The following is a 23315-nucleotide window of genomic DNA, read 5'->3' as shown; positions in this document are numbered from 1 at the left end:
AACCTGGGTCCTCTGCATCCCAGTCCGACGCTCTATCCACTGCGCCACTACCTGGTCAGGCCACATTTCTTTTTTTGAATAGATATTGTAGAATGACTTTGCACATCCATGTCAATTCTGTATACTTTTGTTCTTAAGATTTTTGCCCATCTAATGAATGAAATGTTTTTTTATTTATATATTTTTGATGATTGGTGACTTCTTTTTTGAGCATCTTTTCAGATGCTTTACTAGATATTTGTAATTTAAGTTCTTTGAATTTGTTCTTACTCTTTGCTTTTTTTTTTTTTTTTTTTTTTTTTTTGTATTTTTCTGAAGCTGGAAACGGGGAGAGACAGTCAGACAGACTCCTGCATGCGCCCGACCGAGATCCACCCGGCACGCCCACCAGGGGGTGATGCTCTGCCCCTCCCGGGCGTCGCTCTGTCGGGACCAGAGCCACTCTAGCGTCTGGGGCAGAGGCCAAGGAGCCATCCCCAGCGCCCGAGCCATCCCCAGCGCCCGGGCCATCTTTGCTCTATTGGAGCCTCGCTGTGGGAGGGGAAGAGAGAGACAGAGAGGAAGGAGAGGGGGAGGGGTGGAGAAGCAGATGGGCACTTCTCCTGTGTACCCTGGCCGGGAATCGAACCCGGGACTTCTGCATGCCAGGCCGACGCTGTACCACTGAGCCAACTGGCCAGGGCCTGCATATTTTTTATGGGTTCATTTTTCTGTACTCTAGGGATATTTATCTTTTTTTTTTTTTGTATCAATATTTTTCTGAAGCTGGACACGAGGAGGCAGTCAGACAGATTCCTGTATGCGCCCGACCGGGATCCACCTGGCACGCCCACCAGGGGGTGATGCTCTGCCCATCCAGGGTGTCGCTCTGTTGCGACCAGAGCCAGTCTAGTGCCTGAGGCAGAGGCCATGAAGCCATTCTCAGCGCCTGGGCCATCTTTGCTCCAATGGAGCCCCAGCTGCAGGAAGGAAAGAGAGAGACAGAGAGGAAGGAGAGGGGGAGGGGTGGAGAAGCAGATGGGCGCTTTTCCTGTGTGCCCTGGCCGGGAATTGAACCCAGGACTTCCGCACGCCAGGCCGACACTCTACCACTGAGCCAACCAGCCAGGGCCGGGATATTTATCTTTGATTTTATTATACCTATTAATTTTTCTATCCATTTATCTTTATTTATTTATTTAAGATAATTTTTTTTTTTTTTAAGTTAGAGGTGGGGAGATAATGAGACAGGCTCCCATTTGCGCCCCAACCAGGATCTACCCAGCAAACCCCATCTGGGGCATATGCTCGAATCAGCTGAGTTGTCTTCAGCACTTGAGGCCAACACTTGGATGACCCAAGCTGTCCTCAATGCCCAGAGCCACACTGGACATATCGAGCCACTGGTTCCGAGAGGGCAAGAGAGAGAGAGAGAAGGGGGAGAGGGAAGGGAAGAGAAGCAGATGGTCGCTTCTAATGTGTGCCCGCTCAGGGGATCAGATGCTCTATCCACTGAGCCAACCAGTGAAGGCCATCTTTTCTTTTTTCATATTTATTTTTTAACTAAGGGGTCGGGAACCTTTTTTTGCTGAAAGAGCCATGAACGCCACATATTTTAAAATGTAATTCCGTGAGAGCCATACAATGACCCGTGTACGTTATGCATTATTCTATAAAAATTTGGTGTTCTGCAGGACAGCTGTGATTGGCTTCAGCCACCTACAACCATGAACATGAGCGGTAGGAAATGAATGGATTGTAATACATGAGAATGTTTTATATTTTTAACATTATTTTTTTATTAAAGATTTGTCTGCGAGCCAGATGCAGCCATCAAAAGAGCCACATCTGGCTCGTGAGCCATGGGTTCCCGACCCCTGTTCTAACTGGTTTGGATATAGAAAAGCTGGCTGCCTCATTGAAACATCTTCTTGTTTAAGTAGTTTTTTAATTAATATCTTGTTTTCAAGTATATAGTCATCTACATATTACATGGCTGAAATAACTAACAAAAGGAAGAGAATGAACTCCAGAGCTCTGATTTCACCAATGTAGAACCCTCCTCACTTTTTATAATTTTTTTTTTTTTTTTACTTTTTTTTTGGTATTTTTCTGAAGCTGGAAATGGGGAGAGACAGTCAGACAGACTCCCGCATGCGCCCGACCGGGATCTGCCTGGCACGCCCAGCAGGGGCAACGCTCTGCCCACCAGGGGGCGATGCTCTGCCCCTCCGGGGCGTCGCTCTGCTGCGACCAGAGCCACTCTAGCGCCTGGGGTAGAGGCCAAGGAGCCATCCCCAGCGCCCGTGCCATCTTTGCTCCAATGGAGCCTTGGCTGCGGGAGGGGAAGAGAGAGACAGAGAGGAAGGAGGGCGGGGGGGTGGAGAAGCAAATGGGCGCTTCTCCTATGTGCCCTGGCCGGGAATCGAACCCGGGACCCCTTGCACGCCAGGCCGACGCTCTACCGCTGAGCCAACCGGCCAGGGCCACTTTTTATAATTTTTGTACTTTCTGTTACTCTTATCTAATTGCAACAGCCAGTACTTTTCCTTTGTTTAGTGTGAAGATGTAACCTATTTGCTACACCGTAGAATGTTTCACTTAAAATCTTTTAATTTTTAAAAATATATTTTAGAAATTATTTCAGAAGAAGATTCTACTATACAGTGGATATCATCTGTGGAAGCAAAGATTGAAGATAAAAAAGTTAAAAGAGAAAATAAACTAACTACAGGAAAGTTGAAGCATATCAGAAAAGAAAAGGTTAGAAAAATATCTTAGCCCCGATTTCTGACCTAGTGACTTTTTCACTGTCCTTGGATTATTCTGTTGATGAAAAGAGATGATAGTTTTGTTAAGATAGAAGACTAGTTTGAATTCAACTTTAATGAAAAGTTAAAGTGTGTTGTGGCTGAAAATTCTTAAGTTTAAAATTTTGAAATTTGAACAGATCAATAACATATATAATTCTTGCTAAATTTTATCAATATAAATATTATAGTATAGTAAATCTGTATATTATATAATTCCTGACCTGTTCAGGTCAGGCTCACTGGTTTAGAAGGATTTCCCCTGAGAAGGATTTGAGAGTTAGAATTTTTAAGAAACCTGTTTTATAGCTTGGGACTATGCGGGACTAGAACACGGAAGAAACAACAAGCCATTGTCACGTCTGCTGCACACATGCTATGTTGTAGATGGAGAGCAGTGTTCGACTTACTTCAGTGACACAAAATCCAGAACTTGGCTGTCTCTGGGCCACAGAATGGGAAATCAGACCAAATCAACACCACTTTTGGCACTCAATTTAAAAAAGTAGAGTGTAGGGTAAATTATCAGAAAGCACTGGCCCTTGTAGGATACGTGCCATATAATGGAAATTCATGGACTCAGTGCCTACTTTCTAGAAGTTTATATAAGATTATAGATTATGACTCTGGCAGTAGGATGTTAGTATGAATAACATATTCATAACATTGATACATTAATATGAAGAAAGCATATCTCATTGTTAGGAAGGTCTTCTGTCTATGAAATGACATGAGATGTACCTAATACTTGTATATTTAGGGCTTCTAATTTAATCAGAAAGTTTTATATGCTACTAAAGCTTTTCCTCAGCTGTTGCTTTATAATATCTGACAGTATTTTTTACCATATCCATGGAGACCCCTTTCTTTCACTTTTCAGATAAACTTTTTGCGGAACAAATACAAAATTCACATCCAAGGAACTGATCTTCCTGACCCAATTGCTACGTTTCAGCAACTTGAACAGGAATATAATATCAATTCTCGTCTGCTTCAGAACATTCTGGGTGGAGGCTTCCAGATGCCTACGCCTATCCAAATGCAAGCCATTCCAGTTATGCTGCATGTGAGTATGAAGGTTTAGTATGCCTCTAACATTCTTTCTTGTCTTTGCTTATTACTCTCTCTTCTCTGACTTTGAAATCTTCCTTTCTACCTTATCCCTTCCTCTGTTGAGTTCCTTACCTTGCTTTAAGGTCCATCTCCAGTGCGTGTGCCTTTATAAGACTTGTTCTGATCACTACAGCTAGATGTGACCTTTTTCCTTTACCAATCCTCCACTACCACCCTGCTCTCCATGGTATTTTTCTTGTAACTTTTGTCTTACACTTCACACTACTGTGTATTTGCACTAATTATATTTATCTTTTTCTTTTATTAGAGTATAAACACTCTGAGGATAGGGACGAAGTTCTGTTTATTCATCCATGATTTAGTTTATAATTTCCAGGAACTATTTTAGAAATAGAGAATTTTTGTACTAACCTAACATTTTTCCCCAATACTTTTTATTAATGAAGTATACTTTACATATAATAAAATACATGGATTTTAAGGGCATAGTTTAGTGTAGGGGTAGTCAACCTTTTTATACCTACTGCCCACTTTTGTATCTCTGTTAGTAGTAAAATTTTCTAACTGCCCACTGGTTCCACAGTAATGGTGATTTATAAACTAGGGAAGTAACTTTACTTTATAAAATTTATAAAGCAGAGTTACAGCAAGTTAAAGCATATAATAATAATTACTTACCAAGTACTTTATGTCAGATTTTCGCTAAATTTGGCATAATAAATCTTTATAAAACAACTTACTATAGTTAAATCTATCTTTTTATTTATACTTTGGTTGCTTTGCTACCCCCCACCATGAAAGCTGGAACGCCCAGTAGTGGGTGGTAGGGACCAGGTTGACTACCACTGGTTTAGTGAGTTGCAGTGATGCATATCCTATGTACTCATCTCCCCAGTGAAGATGTGTAACACTTCTGTTACCCCAGAAAATTCTTGTGCCCTTTCCATTCTTCCCTCATCCCACCCCTGCCTAGAGGTAACCACTCTTCTGATTTCAATTGCCATATATTAGATTTGTCTCTAGAATGTCATGTAAGTGGAATTATTCATTATTTATTCTTTCATTTCTGGTTTCTTTTACTCTGCATACTGTTTTTGAGATTCATTCATGTTGTTACTGAGTAGTAGTCTGTTGTATGAATGTATCACGATTTGCATACCTATTTGTTGATAGATGAGTGAACCTAGATTTTTGGAAATGAAGTTTTTCTAATATTTCTTTTTATAGTGATGACAACTGACTTTCCCCCCCTACAAAACCAAGGTGGCCTTCAGTTCTGGTAGTCATAGGATACATTACTGGTTCTTTTCATTTTCTTTGGGAACTGAAATGAGAATACATTTGAATGATTTATTGACACAAAAGTAAATTTGCTTTACATTTCTTTTAAGATTATTTGTCATGACTTAAGCTCAGAGCTTTAAAAATCATAGTAATTTACTGAAGAGTGGCACCTGTTAATTACTCTGGCACTCAGGTTATCATTACTTTTTATTTCTTTCAGCCATTTTGTTACTTATTACACCTTCCTTGGGGATTGAGCAGAACAAAAAGTTGGTTTTGTAATTATGTTTTGATACATAGTTTAGTGGGAAAGAACCATTGAAATAATGTAGCCTGGCCTGTGGTGGCGCAGTTGATGAAGCATTGACCTGGATCGCTGAGGTCGCTGGTTTGAAACCCTGGGCTTGCCTGGTTAAGGCACTTATGACAAACAACTACTAGGAGTTTATTCTTCCTGTTCCCCCCCCCTCAAATCAATCTAAAAATAAATCAATCTCTAAATAAAATCTAAAAATTAAAAATAATGGAAATAGGCCCTGGCCGGTTGGCTCAGTGGTAGAGCGTCGGCCTGGCGTACGGGGGACCCAGGTTTGATTCCCGGCCAGGGCACATAAGAGAAGCGCCCATTTGCTTCTCCACCCCCCCCTCCTTCCTCTCTGTCTCTCTCTTCCCCTCCCCCAGCCAAGGCTCCATTGGAGCAAAGATGGCCTGGGCGCTGGGGATGGCTCCTTGGCTGCTGCCTCAGGCGCTAGAGTGGATCTGGTCTCGGCAGAGCGATGCCCCCGGAGGGGCAGAACATCGCCCCCTGGTGGGCAGAGCGTTGCCCCTGGTGGGCGTGCCCGGTGGATCCCGGTAGGGCGCATGTGGGAGTCTGTCTGACTGTCTCTCCCGGTTTCCAGCTTCAGAGAAATTAAAAAAAAAAAAAAAAAAATGAAATAATTTAGATTGTGAACTATTTTTAGATTTTAGTTACATTCTTTCCCCTGTTGAAATGGATCCACAGGCAGTACTGAGAAACTCCATTGGGGTGGTAGTGGCAGGGGAGTATAATATTAGAAAAGTGGATATGGGAGAAGTAAGCAGAGTGATAACATTAATGATTGGATTTAGCACATATGTTTTATTTATTCTTTGTTTGGTTGGTAGTATTTGACCAGGCTCTGAAAAATTTGTGTAGTTTTCCTTGTATTTAATATACTCTGTTTTTAGGGTCGAGAACTTCTGGCTTCTGCTCCTACTGGGTCTGGAAAGACATTGGCTTTTAGCATTCCCATTTTAATGCAACTGAAACAACCCACCAATAAAGGCTTCAGAGCCCTGATTATATCACCAACACGAGAACTTGCCAGCCAGGTATGACCTGTAGCGTCAGTTATCTTTCTTATTTGAGGACAATAAAAATTCTCAAAAGAGTAAGGCTGTGTTTTTGTCATGGTCAAGTATTCTGTACAGAGCACACTTTAGGTATGTATTTTATTGCATATGGGCAAATCTTTTCTAAAACATGATTTTAACATTTGTATTTTGGCAAATGCTTCAAGTTCCTTGAATTTTAAAGGATGCCATATTAGCTAGGTGCTCCAAAAAATATTTTTCTCACCCAGAGAAATGAAAAACTCACCTAAGTTTTTGAGAAAGTAAAACTTGACAATCATCTGCCCCACCCTCCAATGTGCTTAATGTAAAATACATGCCAAGTATGAAATACCTTTATAACAGGACTGTATTCTGTAAACAATACAATATATAACAGGTTGAAAGAGTTTGGGTTTTATGTCTTCGAACTCTTACTAGACCTGAAGAAACTACTGAATCTTACTAGTCACTGAAGTTCAAAACTGCTGAGATTCCAGGTTAATCGACACATTATTACAGGTTTAATTTCAGGTATTTATGGAGTGTTAAAGGATTTATTTCATTAACATAAAAGAGATACATCAAGTAATTTAGCAGGTAATGTTTTTATCATTTTCTGTTTTAGATTCATCGGGAGTTAGTAAAAATATCTGAGGGAACAGGATTCAGGATACACATGATACACAAAGCAGCCGTTGCAGCCAAGAAATTTGGACCAAAGTCATCTAAGAAATTTGGTAAGGGATTCATGCTTGAGATGTAGAGCATGAAGGAGATTTAGAAATTACAAATACCCTAATTGACACCTAAGCGTTCGTAAAGTGTAGTTATGCATAGAATTAGTTTGATTTTAGATATGCTACAAGAGATCTCCCCTTTCCCACCCAGTGGTTATATAAATAAATACTAGTGGTTCTCAATCAAAGGCAGTTCTGCCATCCATTCCCACCTTACACTCCAGGGACATTTGGCAATACCTGGAGACATTTTAAATTGTCACAACTGGGGAAGGGTGCTACTGATCTATAGTGGACAGAAGCCAGGGATGCTATTAAATATCCTATTGTACAATGCACAAGACAGCCTCTACTGGCCTTGGTTGTTGGTTCAGTGGTAGAGCATCTGCTGGCATGTAGATGTCCCAGGTTCAATTCCCGGTCAGGGCACACAGGAAAAGTGCCCATCTGCTTTTCCACCCTTCCTCTCCCACTTCTCTCTCTTTCTTTCTCTCTGTCTTCTCTCCTCCTGCAGCCGTTGCTTGATTGGAGCACGTGGCCGTAGGACCTGAGGATGGCTCCATGGATTCTCCTTCAGGCACTAAAAAGGCTCCGGTTGCAACGGAGCAAGGGCCCCAGACGGGCAGAGCATTGCCCCATAGTGAGCTTGGTGGGTGGATCCCGGTTGAGGTGCATGTGAGAGTCTGTCTCTGCTTCCTCTCTTCTCACTAAAATTTAAAAAAAGGAAAAAAGCCCGTTCAACAAAAGAGTTGTCTGGATCAAAACGTCAATGTGCTGAGGTTGAGAAACCTTTATACTAAATGCCATGGAAGTACTCTGCAGGCAAGACTAACTTACATCCCTACCAAAGAATCTGATTTTCCCTGTCTTTTCTTTTGAACTTCTGAATAGAATTTCTTTTTTTTTTTTTTTTTTAAATAAATTTTTATTTTAATGGGGTGACATCAATAAATCAGGGTACATACATTCAAAGAAAACATTTCCAGGTTATCTTGTCATTTAGTTCTGTTGCATACCCATCACCCAAAGAGAGATCGTCCTCCGCCACCCTCCATCCAGTTCTCTCTGTACCCCTCCCCCTCCTCCTCTCCCTCCTTCCCTCCCCCCACCCCCCATAGCCACCACACTCCTGTCCATGCCTCCTAGTCTCACTTTTATGTCCCCCCAATGTATGGAATCCTGCAGTTCCTGTTTTTTTCTGATTCGCTTATTTCACCCCGCACAATGCTACCAAGAGTCCACCATTCTGCTATAAGTGATCCGATGTCCCCATTTCTCCTAGCTGAATAATATACCATGGTGTATATGTGCCCCATCTTCTTCATCCAGTCCTCTATTTTTTTTTACAGTGATTAAAAGCCTTTAAGCAAACTCTTGGCCCATACAGCAAGAATCCCTAAAAGAGTAGTGTCCTTAACATGTTCCCCAAGTCCAAGATGGCCCCATCACCATGCCAAATCCCTGAAAAATGCAACCCAACCACAGTTCAGTCTGTTAGGAGCTGTCACAGGGAGCAGGAGTCCAGGAAAGTTCCCCACAGGAAAAGTCCGCATGGCACTGGAATTGTCACCATTCTATACTTTGCAGCTCATGTCCAAGTCCCAATGACTGCTGCTTCTAGCTGGTAATGATTCAGGTAGACTGGAAAAAGCCATTTGCAGCATGCGTGGATATGGAGCTTCTGTTCTCCTCTGCCTGGAGAGATGAGATCAGGTTGCTTTTCCCTGGAGCTCTGTGACTGTGGCCTGGTAAAGAGAACCTTGGGATACACTAAGCTGGGTGGCAAAGGTAAATTCATAATACAAGTTGGCAAAAGGAGGAAAGAGAGCTCTAAATTAGGAGTAGGTCCCAGCCTGAAATATGAGTGGGGCATTGAGGTAGGAGGGATAAAGGAAACACTATATATTAAGAAAAGCAGCAGAAAATAGGACTATCAACACCCACAACAGATCTTTGAGGGAAGAATAAAAAACCTGACTATTCAGGCAAAATATAGTTTAAGTGGCCCTTGTGCGAATGAGATCAGTTTACCTGCTTCTTGGAAGAAATACCCTAGGCTCGTCCACAGTATCGTAGATGGGGCCCACGGCCCTGGGCACCTTCAACCTTCAGTGGCAAACCCCAGCTTTCTGGGCAAGGTTAGGTCATAGGTGGCTGGAGCAGGGCTGGAAGAGACTGAACCCTCCCTTAGAGGAGCGAGGGGGAAGCCCACCTTCCAGTGTCCCTGTTTCCTCACAGCAGAGGCGTGTAAGCCTGGCAGGCTTTAGCTCAATGACCTTCCTTTCCACTATTGAAGCAGGACCCAGATGGCATCCTATGAGACCCCTTTGGGGTGTTGGAGCCTTTAAGGGTGTATCCTAAAAGCTGGTAGTTCCCCTGATCTCTATTGGGCTTTTTCTGCCTCTAGGTATCTTAAAAGCCATTCTCAGAAGATCTCGCTGAGGGGTTTGAGGATCCCCATCTGCCTATATAAATCTTTTCCATATATCTGAAGCTATTTGGAAAAAAGACAGAACAGTGTTATTAGCTAGATCTAATAAAGAAGGTAGTAGTTTGCAGGCGAAAAAGATTTGGTGTCTCCTGTTCAAAAGAAATGTAAATTTTTTTTTTTTTTAAGTAAAAAGCATGGTATGGTAGACCCGTCGGAGTCATTGGCCTGGTGTGCAGGATTCCCGGGTTCGATTCTTGGCCAGAGCACACAGGAGAAGCGCCCATCTACCTCTCCACTCCTCCCCCTCTCCTTCCTCTTCATCTCTCTCCTCCCGCCCACAGCCAAGGCTCCACTGGAGCAAATCCACCCTGGGCACTAAGGATGGCCCCATGACCTCTGCCCCAGTCACTAGAATGGCTCCGGTCCTAACAGAGCAACACCCCAGATGGGCAGAGCATTCCCCCCAGTAGGCATGCCAGGTGGATCCCAGTCAGGCGCATGCAGGAGTCTGACTGCCTCCCCATCCTCAGAAATATACAAAAAATAAATAAATAAAAGAAAAAATACCCCCCCCAAAAAAAGGGGGGGGGCATTCCCTTGTGCTTAAGCTCCAGGGAGCATAGAGTGAGCTTGAGTATGTCCTATGAAACATGGAGCTCTATGTTGACATATAAGTCTTTGAAGAAGGAGGAACTGCTGAGATAGTTTATCAGCATTTGTCCCTAAGACAGCAGTCTTTATAGTGGGAACACCATATGTAAATATTTGCTGTCTGTCTATAGATTAAGGGGGGAATATGGCAAATGCTGAAAAGCCATAATCTTTGTGCCCCTCCCCTCCCCAACCCCCTCCCTCTCCTCCCCCCACCCTGTAACCCCAACACTGTTGTTCATGTCTCTGAGTCTCATCTTTATGTCCCACCTATGTATGGAAACGTATAGTTCTTAGTTTTTTCTGATTTACTTCTTTCACTCAGTATAATGTTATCAAGGCCCATCCATGTTGTTGTAAAAGATCCTATGTCATCATTTCTTATGGCTGAGTAGTATTCCATAGTATATATATACCAAAGCTTTTCAATCCACTCGTCCTCTGATGGACACTTGGGCTGTTTCCAAATCTTTGCTATTGTGAACAATGCTGCCATAAACATGGGGGTGCATTTCTTCTTTTCAAACAGTGCTATGGTGTACTTGGGGTATATTCCTAACAGTGGTATAGCTGGGTCAAAAGGCAGTTCGATTTTTAATTTCTTGAGGAATCTCCATACTGTTTTCCACAGTGGCTGCACCAGTCTGCATTCCCACCAGCAGTGCAGGAGGGTTCCCTTTTCTCCACATCCTTGCCAGCACTTATTCTGTGTTGTTTTGTTGATGAGCACCATTCTGACTGGTGTGAGGTGATATCTCATTGTGGTTTTAATTTGCATTTCTCTAATCATTAGTGATGTTGAACATTTTTTCATATGCCTATTGGCCATCTGTGTGTCCTCTTTGGAGAAGTGTCTATTCATTTCTTTTGCCCATTTTTGGATTGGATTGTTTGTCTTCCTGGTATTAAGTTTTACAAGTTCTTTATAAATTTTGGTTATTAACCCCTTATCAGACGCTATGTCAAATATATTCTCCCATTGTGTAGTTTGTCTTTTTATTCTGTTCTTATTGTCTTTAGCTGTGCAGAAGCTTTTTAGTTTGATAAAGTCCCATTTGTTTATCCTGTCTTTTATTTCACTTGCCTGTGGAGACAAATCAGCAAATATATTGCTGCGAGAGATGTCAGAGAGCTTACTGCCTATGTTTTCTTCTAAGAATCTTATGGTTTCACGGCTTACATTCAAGTCTTTTATCCATTTTGAGTTTATTTTTGTGAGTGGTGTAAGTTGGTGGTCTAGTTTCATTTTTTTGCAGGTAGCTGTCCAGTTTCCCAACACCATTTGTTGAAGAGGCTGTCTTTACTCCATTGTATTGTCTTACCTCCTTTGTCAAATATCAGTTGTCCATAGAGCTGTGGGTTTATTTCTGAGTTCTCTGTTCTGTTCCATTGATCTATATGCCTGTTCTTATGCCAGTACCATGCTGTTTTGAGTACAATGGCCTTATAATATAACTTGATATCTGGAAATGTGATACCTCCTGCTTTTTTCTTCCTTTTCAGGATTGCTGAGGCTATTCGTGTTCTTTTTTGGTTCCATATAAATTTTTGGAATATGTGTTCTATGTCTTTGAAGTAAGTCATTGGTATTTTCATTGGTATTGCATTGAATTTATAAATTGCTTTGGGTAATATAGACATTTTAATGATGTTTATTCTTCCTAACCATGAGCACGGTATATGCCTCCACTTATTCGTATCTTCCCTGATTTCTTTTATCAATGTTTTATAATTTTCCGAGTACAAGTCTTTAATCTCCTTGGTTAGATTTATTCCTAGGTACTTTATTTTTTTGGTTGCAATGGTAAAGGGGATTGATTCCCTGATTTCTCTTTCTGACAGTTCATTATTAGTGTATAAAAATGCCTCTGATTTCTGAGTATTGATTTTATATCTTGCCACCTTGCCAAATTCTTTTATCAGGTCTAGTAGTTTTTTGACTGAGACTTTAGGGTTTTCTATATACAATATCATGTCATCTGCAAATAATGATAGTTTTACTTCTTCTTTTCCAATTTGGATGCCTTTTATTTCTTTTTCTTGTCTGATTGCTGTGGCGAGGACTTCCAGAACTATGTTGAATAAGAGTGGTGAAAGGGGGCACCCCTGCCTTGTTCCTGATCTTAAGGGGATTGCTTTTAATTTTTGCCCATTGAGTATGATGTTGGCTGTGGGTTTGTCATAGATGGCCTTTATCATGTTGAGGTATGTTCCCTGTATTCCCACTTTGCTGAGAGTTTTGATCATGAATGGGTGCTGGACTTTATCAAATGCTTTTTCTGCATCTATTGAAATTATCATGTGGTTTTTCTCCTTTCTTTTGTTTATGTGATGAATCACGTTGATTGATTTGCGAATGTTGTACCAGCCTTGCCTCCCAAGAATAAATCCTACTTGATCATGGTGTATGATTTTTTCCATATATTGCTGGATCCGGTTTGCTAATATTTTATTGAGGATTTTTGCATCTAAGTTCATCAGGGATATTGGCCTATAATTTTCTTTTTTTGTGTTGTCTTTGCCTGGTTTTGGAATCAGAATTATGCTCGCCTCATAAAAGGAGTTTGGAAGTCTTCCTTCTTCTTGAATTTTTTGAAATAGCTTGAGAAGGATAGGAGTTAGTTCTTCTTTGAATATTTGGTAGAATTCACTTGTGAAGCCATCAGGCCCAGGACTTTTCTTTTTTGGGAGTTTTTTGATTACTGTTTTGATCTCATTTGTTGTAATTGGTCTGTTTAGGTTTTCTGATTCTTCCAGATTGATTTTTGGAAGATTATATGATTCAAGGAATTTGTCCATTTCATCTAGGTTGTCTAGTTTTTTGGCGTACAGTTCTTCATAGTATTTTCTTACAATATTTTGTATTTCTGTTGTGTCAGTTGTTATTTCTCCACTCTCGTTTCTAATTTTATTTATTTGAGTCCTCTCTCTTTTTTTCTTGGTGAGTCTTGTTAAAGGTTCATCAATCTTGTTTACCTTTTCAAAGAACCAGCTCTTGGTTTCATTGATCCTCTGTATTGTTTCTTTAGCTTCTATGTCATTTATTTCTGCTCTGATCTTTATTATTTCCTTCCTTCTACTAGCTCTGGGCTTTACTTGCTGTTCTTTTTCTAGTTCTTTTAGATGCAGGGTTAAGTTGTTTATTTGAGCTTTTTCTAGCTTCTTGAGGTATGCCTGTAATGCTATAAACTTCCCTTTCAGGACTGCTTTTGCTGTGTCCCATAAATTTTGAGTTGATGTATGCTCATTATCGTTTGTTTCTAGGAATTTTTTAATTTCTTCTTTGATCTCCATGTTAACCCATTCGTTGTTTAATAACGTACTATTTAGTTTCCAAGTGTTTGAATGTTTTTCAATTTTTCTATTGTGGTTGATTTCTAGTTTAATGCCATTGTGATCAGAGAAAGTGCTCGATATGATTTCAATCTTCTTAAATTTGTTGAGCCCGCTTTTGTGCCCTAACATGTGGTCTATTCTAGAGAATGTACCATGAGCGCTTGAAAAGAATGTATATTCTGCTGTTTTAGGGTGAAAGGTTCTGAAGATATCTATTAAATCGAGTTGATCTAGTATGTCTTTTAAGTCTGCTGTTTCTTTGTTAATTTTCTTTCTTGAGGATCTATCTAATGATGTTAATGGGGTATTGAAATCTCCTACTATTATAGTATTGCTGTTGATCTCGCCCTTTAAGTCTATCAAAGTCTGCTTTATATATTTAGGTGCTCCTGTATTAGGTGCGTAGATATTTATAATGGTTATATCTTCCTTTTGGATTGCTCCCTTTATCATTATGTAGTGACCTTCTTTATCTCTAACTATGGTCTTTGTTCTAAAGTCCATTTTGTCTGATATAAGTATTGCTACCCCAGCTTTTTTTTCATTTCCATTTGCATGAAATATTTTTTTCCATCCTTTTATCTTCAGTCTGTGTGCATCTTTTGATTTAAGGTGTGTCTCTTGTAGACAGCATATGCATGGGTCCTGTTTTCTTATCCATGCAGCTACCCTATGTCTCTTGATCGGATCATTTAATCCATTAACATTTAAGGTTATTACTGATATGTAATTGTTTATTGCCATTTTTTTTCTTTAATACTGTTTTTCTCTTTTGCTATATTCTTTTTTTCCTTTGATCTGTTTACAACAGGTCCCTTAGCATTTCTTGCAGCCTTGGTTTGGTTGCAGTGAAATCCTTGAGTTTTTTTTTTTGTCTGTAAAGCTTTTTATTTCTCCTTCAATTTTAAATGATAGCCTTGCTGGATAAAGTAGTCTTGGTTGTAGGTTCTTGTTCTGCATTACTTTGAATATTTCTTGCCATTCCCTTCTGGCCTCAAGTGTTTCTGTTGAGAAGTCAGAAGTCATCCTTATGGGGGCTCCTTTGTAGGTGATAGTCTTTTTTTCTCTAGCAGCTTTTAATATTTTCTCTTTTATCATTTAGCTTTGGTAATTTAATTATGATGTGTCTTGGTGTTAGTTTCTTTGGGTTTCTCCTTAATGGAGTTCTCTGTGCTTCCTGAACATGTGAAATGTTTTCCTGCCTTAATTGGGGGAAGTTTTCCGCTATAATATGTTTGAACAAAGTCTCTATCCCTTGTTCTTTCTCTTCTTCTTCAGGAACCCCTATGATGCGGATGTTATTTCTCTTCATGTTGTCACAGAGTTAGAGTTTCCTCAGACTTTTTGAGTCTCATTTCTTTTTTCTGCTCTGCTTCCATGCCTTTATTTATTGTGTCCTCTAACTCACTGATTCGATTCTCTGCTTCATCCATCCTGCTTTTAATTCCTTCCGTTGTATTCTTTATTTCAGATATTGTATTTGTCATTTCTGTCTGATTCTTTTTTATTATTTCAATGTCCTTTTTTATATTTGTTATCTCTTTATTTAGGTTTTCGTAATGGCCATCTATGGTGGTTCTAATATCTTTGAGCATCCTAACAATCGTTATTTTATTTTATTTTTTTATAAAGGTGATAAGCACCTTTGTTTTTTTTTTTTTTGTTTTTTTAATGTTTTTTTTTTATTTATTTATTCATTTTTAGAGAGGACAGAGAGAGGGAGAGAGAGAGACAGAGAGAGAGAGAGAAGGGGGGAGGAGCTGGAAGCATCAACTCCCATATGTGCCTTGACCAGGCAAGCCCAGGGTTTCGAACCGGCGACCTCAGCATTTCCAGGTCGACGCTTTATCCACTGCGCCACCACAGGTCAGGCAACAATCGTTATTTTAAACTCTGCATCTGGTAATTTGGTTATATCTGATTCACTTAGGTCCTTTTCTGGGGATTTCTCTTGGTTTATTTGTGTTGTATTTCTCTGCCTCCGCATTTTCTCTTCACGGGAGTGGCTGTGATCACGTGCTTGGGTGCGCAAGGGTTGGTGGCCTTGGCCTTTGCCCCGCCCCCGTGTGTGATGTTATGCTTTGTCCTGAGGGTACTGGCGAGCACCTTTGTTCAGCTGCGGGTCTCCGCCTGTTTCTGAGCTTTCGCCCTGCCTTTGCAGGATGATCCCACTCAAGAAACAGCTGCTAGACTTGGCTCTACTGTCGGGCAGGGCTGCGTGCTCAAGCTCAGCTCCGTAGCAGAACTCCGCCTCTTCTGGGTTTTTGGCTCCACCCCCGCAGGAGGAGCCGGCTACCAAGTCAGACCGCAAGCCTGGGTTGCACGGGCGGGGCAGGGCTGTGCTCCTCTACCCTTGCTCCAGGGCTGGTTTCTACCCTTTCCAGGTTTCCCGCCCTTCTCCCGGAGGCTGGATTACAGGCTGCCGGCAGCTGAGCTTGGCCGCTTTTGCACGCCCCCTTCTCCCTAGCCGGGCAAGATTGAGCTCACACCTGAGCCCAGTGGTGGCCAGCCGGCTTCCACCCCTGCCAGCAGAACCGCGCTTTTGTCTCCCGCTGCCGCCCGCTCTCCGGTGCGCCCTCAGCCGCGTGGGTAGGGGCGTTGCAGCTCGGACCCTAAGACTCACTACTGTAGACCCGAAAGCTCCCTCCTTCTATGCTACTCTGCTCTGAATGCTGCAGGGGAGCTTGTTTGGCTGCTCTCCTGCTTCCCTTTGCTGGTATTGCTGTTTCCGGGGGAAATCTTCACTTCAGCTTTGGGGAGTGACTCGTCCCAGGGGTTAGGGTGGCTATCTCCCAAAATGTTTCTCCCTATGCCTCCTAGATTGCACTCTCTTTCTGTTACTGTGGTTCTCTCCCCTCTCCTTCCGTCCCCAGGAGCCCCGGGTTAGTGTTTGTGAGAGAGATGTTCTGCGCGGTCCCTTTAAGAAGGATCCTGGGTCTGAGAAATCAGACTCTCTCTCAAATAGTATCCTGACTTGTTTCCAGCTAAATACTGTCCTTACGCTTCTTCTGGGCTCTGGGGCTGCAGGCTGGGGCTTTGTTCCTGGGGCTCAGGACCTTTTCCCCTCTGCTAAACTCCCTTCCCGCCATGCGAGCCTCTCCCTGCTGCCGTTTGCTCCGAGAAGCTGGGCAGCCCTCTCCGCGTTTCCGCTTTTTCTACCAGTCTCTGTGTGGCTTCTTCAGCATTCCTTGGTTGAAGAGTCCTTTTAGTTTAGTCCAAAGTTGGTTTTTCCAGCTGATAGTTCAGTTCATAAAATTAGTTTTTAATCCACTTTGGTTCTGGGAGGTAGATGCTGGTACGTCCGCCTACTCCAGCGCCATCTTGTCTCTCTGAATAGAATTTCTTTAAAAAAGAATTTCCCTTGGAATAAAAAGTTGGAAAGTCAAACTGTTGATTACAGTGTTTTTGGCTCTTAGAAGTTGAGAAGATAGTCAAATATAAAAATTGAGAAGGGATATTCTAGTTTGTATTGTGATGGATAAAAAAAATATGTTTGTTAACTTACTGACAGGGAAGAACATTTGTGTAGTTGGTTTAGTGAGTATAACCACTCCCTCCTTTTCCTACTTCAGGGGAATTTAACTGAAATACAAAAGGCTTAATTTTCTAGTTCAAGAGGGATAAACTTGTCTTTGAAACTTGTACCACTTGTTTTTGCTATAGATATTCTTGTGACCACTCCCAATCGACTAATCTATTTATTAAAGCAAGATCCTCCAGGAATAGACTTAACAAGGTACAGATGACATTTTAATGTTTTATGTGTGTTTTCCGTTTTTCTTCCTTAATTGCTTGTATTGCTGCCTTTTGGAGCTTGCTGTCTGCCATGTTTCAGTAAGTGTTGATACCGAGAATAATGGTTTTCATTAAATTCATAGAAAAATAACTATTTGGTCTAGAAGAAAGCTACAGATTCTGAAAAGCAGCATATAATTCCCCTAACTTTCAGCAATGCTGATGGAGTTTATAAGGTTTATGTGAAGCTTTGTTGTTGCTAATGGAACCTCATAACTTTGAGGCTGTTATAAGTATATTATTTTGTTATCTTATTTTTACCATTTCCCTGCTTATTTTTCTTGTACCTTTTGTAGTGTGGATGTGGGTCTAGAAGCAGCATTATGGCTTGACTTCTTCATGTGTCCCCAGTTTAGTGAAATGTCTTCAATCTTCCAGTTTAGTTCCCACAAGTTGTTTTGTTATTTCTTAGTGTTGAATGGCTGGTAGTAGATGAATCGGATAAACTATTTGAAGATGGCAAAACTGGGTTCAGAGACCAGCTGGCTTCCATTTTCCTGGCTTGCACATCCCACAAGGTCAGAAGAGCAATGTTCAGTGCAACTTTTGCATATGATGTTGAGCAGTGGTGCAAACTCAACCTGGACAGTGTCATTACTGTGTCCATTGGAGCAAGGTAATTGACAGTGCTTATAATACCATGTTAAGTAAAAGTGAAGCCAAATGGGAGAGTAAAGAATACCCTAGGCCCTCGTCAGTTGGCTCAGTAGTAGAGCTTCAGTCAGGCGTGTGGCTGTCCCAGGTTCATTTCCTGCCAGGGCACAAAGGAGAAGCGACCATCTGCGCTTCTCCACTCCTTCCCCTCCTCCTCATCCTCTTCTCTGTCTCTCTTTCTCTCTCCCTTTTTCTCTCCCTCTCCTCCTCCCACAGCCATGGCTTGATTGGTTTGAGCGAGTTGGCCATGGGCGCCAAGGATGTCTCCAAGGAGCCTCTGCCTCAGGCACTAAAAATAGCTGGGTTATGCCCAGACTTGTGGTGGTGCAGTGGATAAAGCATCGAACTGGAACTCTGCGGTTGCTGGTTCAAAACCCTGGCCTTGCCTGGTCAAGGCACATATAGGAGTTGATGCTTCCTGCTCCTCCCTCCCTTCTCTCTCTCTCTCTCTCTCTCTCTCTCTCTCTCTCCTATCTAAAATATATATATAACTAAAAGTTAAAAAAACTAGCTGAGTTGCCAAGTAACCACCCTACACGGGCAGAGCATTGCTCACTGGGGGCCTGCCAGGTGGAACTCAGTCAGGGCACATGCGGGAGTGTGTCTCTATCTGTTTCCGCTCTTCTCATTTAAAAACAAAAACAAACTCTATCTAATTTAAACTTAATTACTGTGTATAAAATGAAAATAGAACAAACTCACCATAAATACAGAAGCAGACAACAAAATGGAAAATATAGTAATGATACAGTGTAATGTACTGCAGCAGCTTATATAGCATTAGTTAATAAACACTCAGCCCCAATATTTGACTATAAATGAACCCTGCTACTGTTAAGAAAAAAAAATTAATAAAAAAGTGTAGCAAGCCTGACCAGGCAGTGGCACAGTGAATAGAGTTTGGGACTGGGATGCAGAGGACCCAAGTTCGAAACCCTAAGGTTGCCGATTTGAGTGTGGGCTCATCTGATGTGAGCAAGGCTCACAAGCTTGAACCCAAGGTTGCTGGCTTGAGCAAGGGGTCACTTGCTCTCCTGTAGCCCCCCCCTCCCACGGCACACGAGAAAGCAGTCAGTGAACAACTAAGGTGGCACAACGAAGAATTGATGCTTCTCATCTCTCTCCCTTCCTTTCTGTCCCTATCTGTCCCTCTCTCTCTCCCTCTCTGTCACATACACAAAAAAAGTTTAGCAATATGTAGTAACAACCTTAAAAATGGTCTATGGTCTATTTTATCAAATAATTTTATTTTTAGAAATAGTTTGCTAAGTAAATAGTTAGACTTGAAGATTTATTTGACAAAATGTCAAACGTTATTCTAAAACAGTAGAATTGTGGGCAGTTTGTTGTTTACACTCTTCTATATTTTTCTTTTTCTTTTTTTTTCTTTCTTTCATTTTTCTGAAGCTAGAAACAGGGAGAGACAGTCAGACAGACTCCCGCATGCGCCCGACCGGGATCCACCCGGCATGCCCACCATGGGGCGACGCTCTGCCCACCAGGGGGCGATGCTCTGCCCATCCTGGGCGTCGCCATGTTGCGACCAGAGCCACTCTAGCGCCTGAGGCAGAGGCCACAGAGCCATCCCCAGCGCCCGGGCCATCTTTGCTCCAATGGAGCCTTGGCTGCGGGAGGGAAGAGAGAGACAGAGAGGAAAGCGCGGCGGAGGGGTGGAGAAGCAAATGGGCGCTTCTCCTGTGTGCCCTGGCCGGGAATCGAACCCGGGTCCTCCGCACGCTAGGCCGACGCTCTACCGCTGAGCCAACCGGCCAGGGCTCTTCTATATTTTTCAAACTTTCTTGATAATATTTTTGTAACTAGAGTAAGAGATTTTACAAATAACTTTGTCTTTAGGTCAGGTATATATAGTTAAGTGCCCATGTTGACAATGGAAAAGTTCATTCTTTGGAGTTATGTATATATTTTTTTCATTTATTTAGATTTTTTTGGGGGGTGGGGGAGCATAAAATTTCCTCTTGCAAACCAGATGGTATGTTTTCTTCTCAGGAATTCTGCAGTAGAGACTGTAGAACAAGAGCTTCTCTTTGTTGGATCTGAGACTGGAAAACTTCTAGCCATGAGAGAACTTATTAAAAAGGTATATTTGGGAAACAGTCTTGAATTTTGATAAAGTTCACTAAGCTTCCATTACTGGTGGGAGGCTGAGCACCTTTCCACATCACCTTTAATAATCCCGTGATAAACTGTTCTGTACATTGGAGCCACCTTGTGTCCCGAGGCGGAGCGGCTCAACTGTTAGACCAGTAAGCTCTCTATTCTCAGCTCAGGGTGGGCTCGGAAATGACTGACCTGATGCCATGAAAGCTTTTTTCGACATGTGCATGTGCTATCTGCTCCCCGCATCTCCCCCCATTCCTCTGCTGGTTTCTTATGGAACTGGGGCATTGTAGAATGAGGACAATGACTGGTTTTCTCTTTGTACCCTTCAGTAAAAACTGAGTAGAAGCCATAGTTAAAAGGTTAAGTACTGAAGGGTTGGGGTGGCAGCGTTGCAAAGGAAATATAAATCCTAAGCCCTGCCACTAGAATTTAGTGTTTTTTAGGGGGTAAAATAAATACACTTGTGTAACATAGTTTGTGGTAAAGAGTCATAAAAGGCTATGGAGTGTTTTTCTTAAATATTCATATAGTTATAATGGGACCATCAGGGTGAGTTGAATCAGTTGGCGAAAGCCTTGAGGAGGCAATGCTATTAATCAGGGCCTTGAAGGATTTGTGGGATTAAAAGGTGAAGGGGGACAGTACTGGTGGCAGGGAGCAGTTGTAGTAAGTCTCAGATGGGGAGGAACAAAATGAGTATGTTTGGAGACTAATGAAGAAGTCACCTGCCTAAGGAGAGAGTCTGTGGTGGGAATTAAAGACAATCAGTTTGGACAGGAGATGTGGGGTCAAGTTAAGAGAATTCACTGAACATTGTTGGAGAATGTGGTCACATAATTTTTTAAGGAAAACTGAACAGTGGTGTATAAAATGGGTTGTCATGGAAAGAGACTGAAAGTAAAGAAACCAATTAGCAGTCTATTAAATTAGGCTGGTTAGACGGAGGAGGAAATAAATGAAGGTGCCAGTTTTAGTGGTGGAGCGCTAACAGGAGCTGGAGGATGAAAAGGAGAGGCCGTTGCAATTACCTGCTGGTGACAAGGGAAGTGGTTAAGAGAATGGGAGAATGGGCTCTGGAGCCGGCTACCTGGATGGGAATTCTAGCTTTAGGCAAATTTACCTCTGTTCTATGGTTTCTTCATCTGTAAAATGGGAATAATACTAGCCACCTCTTGGAGCTGTTTTAGTATTAATGAGTTAATACAAATGTACTTATATTAGTGGTTGGCACATAAATGCTACGTATTAATTTTAAAAATAAGAATACCATTTTGTGATAGGAGATTTAAGGTTTTCACAGATACACAGGATTGTACATAAGGTATTTTTAGTCATGTATGAGCTTTAGGATTTGTGAACCCCTTGAAATTATGTTAGATTTTATGTAAATTTGTGATTTCCTATAAGCTTCATAGCTTTCATTAGACTCTGAAAGGGCTGTGTGGACCCAAATAAAAAGGTTAAGTTTGAATATAGACAGTTGTAAATATACAGTGCTGGTTTAGAGAGACGCAGGGAATGATATAAACATACAACTCATTTGCTTAGAGCTGATAGTTTATAACTGAGGTTTTAATTTAATAAGATAAATATTAAATTGGGAGAGCAGAGACTCAAGAACTTAGCTTTGGGGGAATACCCACACAATGGGAGTAGATAATGAATTGCAAAGACAGTCATTACATTTTAAGCAGAATCATATTAAAAGCCCTGAGGCACAGAGGGCAAGAGATTATTTGAAGGAATGGATACCATCCCTTTGGAAAGGTGAAGGAGGTTAATTAGACAAGCTTATTGGAATTTACAAGATGGAGAATACAGTTCAAGTTTGTGGAAAGAACCCATTATAGAGAATGGATGATGAGGAGGACAGGCAGATTAGACCACTGCTCCTAGAAATTTGGCTGTGAAAGGACACTGAATTGAATTGGGTTCTTTAAAGAGCCAAAGTCATGCAATGATGTGATTATAGCCTTAATTATGGGTTATATGTACTGATTTTTGCCTTTCTTTTAGGGTTTCAGTCCACCTGTTCTTGTTTTTGTTCAGTCCATTGAAAGGGCTAAAGAGCTTTTTCATGAGCTCATATATGAAGGCATTAATGTGGACATTATTCATGCAGACAGAACACAGGAACAGGTAAAATCAAATGTATACTTTGAAAATGATAAAGAACAATTAAATTTTAAAGTACTGGCATTAAACTTATAAAGTATTTGTTTTCCATTCCTATAGTGGTACTAAAACATTTAATATATGTTCTGTTAACCAGAGAGATAACACAGTCCACAGCTTCAGAGCAGGAAAAATCTGGGTCCTTATTTGTACAGCCTTGCTAGCCAGAGGTATTGATTTTAAAGGTGTGAACTTGGTGATCAACTATGACTTTCCAACGAGCTCAGTTGAATATATCCACAGGATAGGTGAGTTGTCCCGTCTCCACACTCATCCATTTTTAGCACCTCTGCTAATCCCTAAAACATACTCATTTTTTAGTGCCATGAAAACTCTGGTGACCTTTTTGCCTAACCAGGCAGTGGCTCAGTGGATAGAGCATCAGACAAGGATGCAGAGGACCCAGGTTCGAAACTCTGAGGTCGCCGGCTTGAGTGCGGGCTCATCTGGTTTGAGCAAGGCTCAACCCAAGGTCGCTGGCTTGAGCAAGGGGCCACTCACTCTGCTATAGCCCCAGATCAAGGCACATACAAGAAAGCATTCAATGAACAACTAAGGTGCCGCAACGAAGAATTGATGCTTCTCATCTCCTGTCCTGTCTTTCTATCCCTATCTGTCTGTCTCTCACCAAAAAAACCCCCCCAAAACTCTGGTGACTTTTGTATATAAATCTTGAAGGTCCCTTTCTCCCAAAAAAATGTTTTTTTTGTTTGTTTTTTTTTAAAGATTTAATTTTTTTTTTTTTTTTTTTAAAGATTTTATTTATTCATTATAGAGAGGAGAGAGAGAGAGAGAAGGGGGGAGGAGCAGGAAGCATCAACTCCCATATGTGCCTTGACCAGGCAAGCCCAGGGTTTTGAACCGGCAACCTCAGCGTTTCCAGGTTGACGCTTTATCCACTGCGCCACCACA

At 41.5% G+C, this 23315-nt stretch overlaps 1 protein-coding gene across 3 annotated transcripts in view; it reads left to right on the top strand.

Annotated features, from left to right (window-relative positions):
• DDX52 (DExD-box helicase 52) overlaps positions 1–23315 on the top strand; it is a 94747-nt gene that overhangs the window by 61882 nt on the left and 9550 nt on the right. For all 3 annotated transcript variants that reach the window (XR_010748848.1, XM_066363037.1, XM_066363036.1), the window contains 9 exons: positions 2615–2742; positions 3670–3855; positions 6357–6500; positions 7129–7240; positions 17322–17394; positions 17866–18069; positions 20115–20205; positions 22245–22367; positions 22501–22651. Coding sequence is in view for 2 of the 3 variants with exons in the window: in XM_066363037.1 (XP_066219134.1) it covers positions 2615–2742; positions 3670–3855; positions 6357–6500; positions 7129–7240; positions 17322–17394; positions 17866–18069; positions 20115–20205; positions 22245–22367; positions 22501–22651 (1212 nt within the window). In the remaining variant the exon portion in view is untranslated. The remainder of the gene's footprint in view (positions 1–2614; positions 2743–3669; positions 3856–6356; positions 6501–7128; positions 7241–17321; positions 17395–17865; positions 18070–20114; positions 20206–22244; positions 22368–22500; positions 22652–23315) is intronic.

Source organism: Saccopteryx leptura, chromosome 2 (assembly GCF_036850995.1).
Source record: "Saccopteryx leptura isolate mSacLep1 chromosome 2, mSacLep1_pri_phased_curated, whole genome shotgun sequence".
NCBI classification, from domain to species: Eukaryota; Metazoa; Chordata; class Mammalia; order Chiroptera; family Emballonuridae; genus Saccopteryx; species Saccopteryx leptura.
The sequence above is the reverse complement of the archived record's forward strand: the minus strand, read 5'-3'. Positions and strand labels throughout refer to the sequence as shown.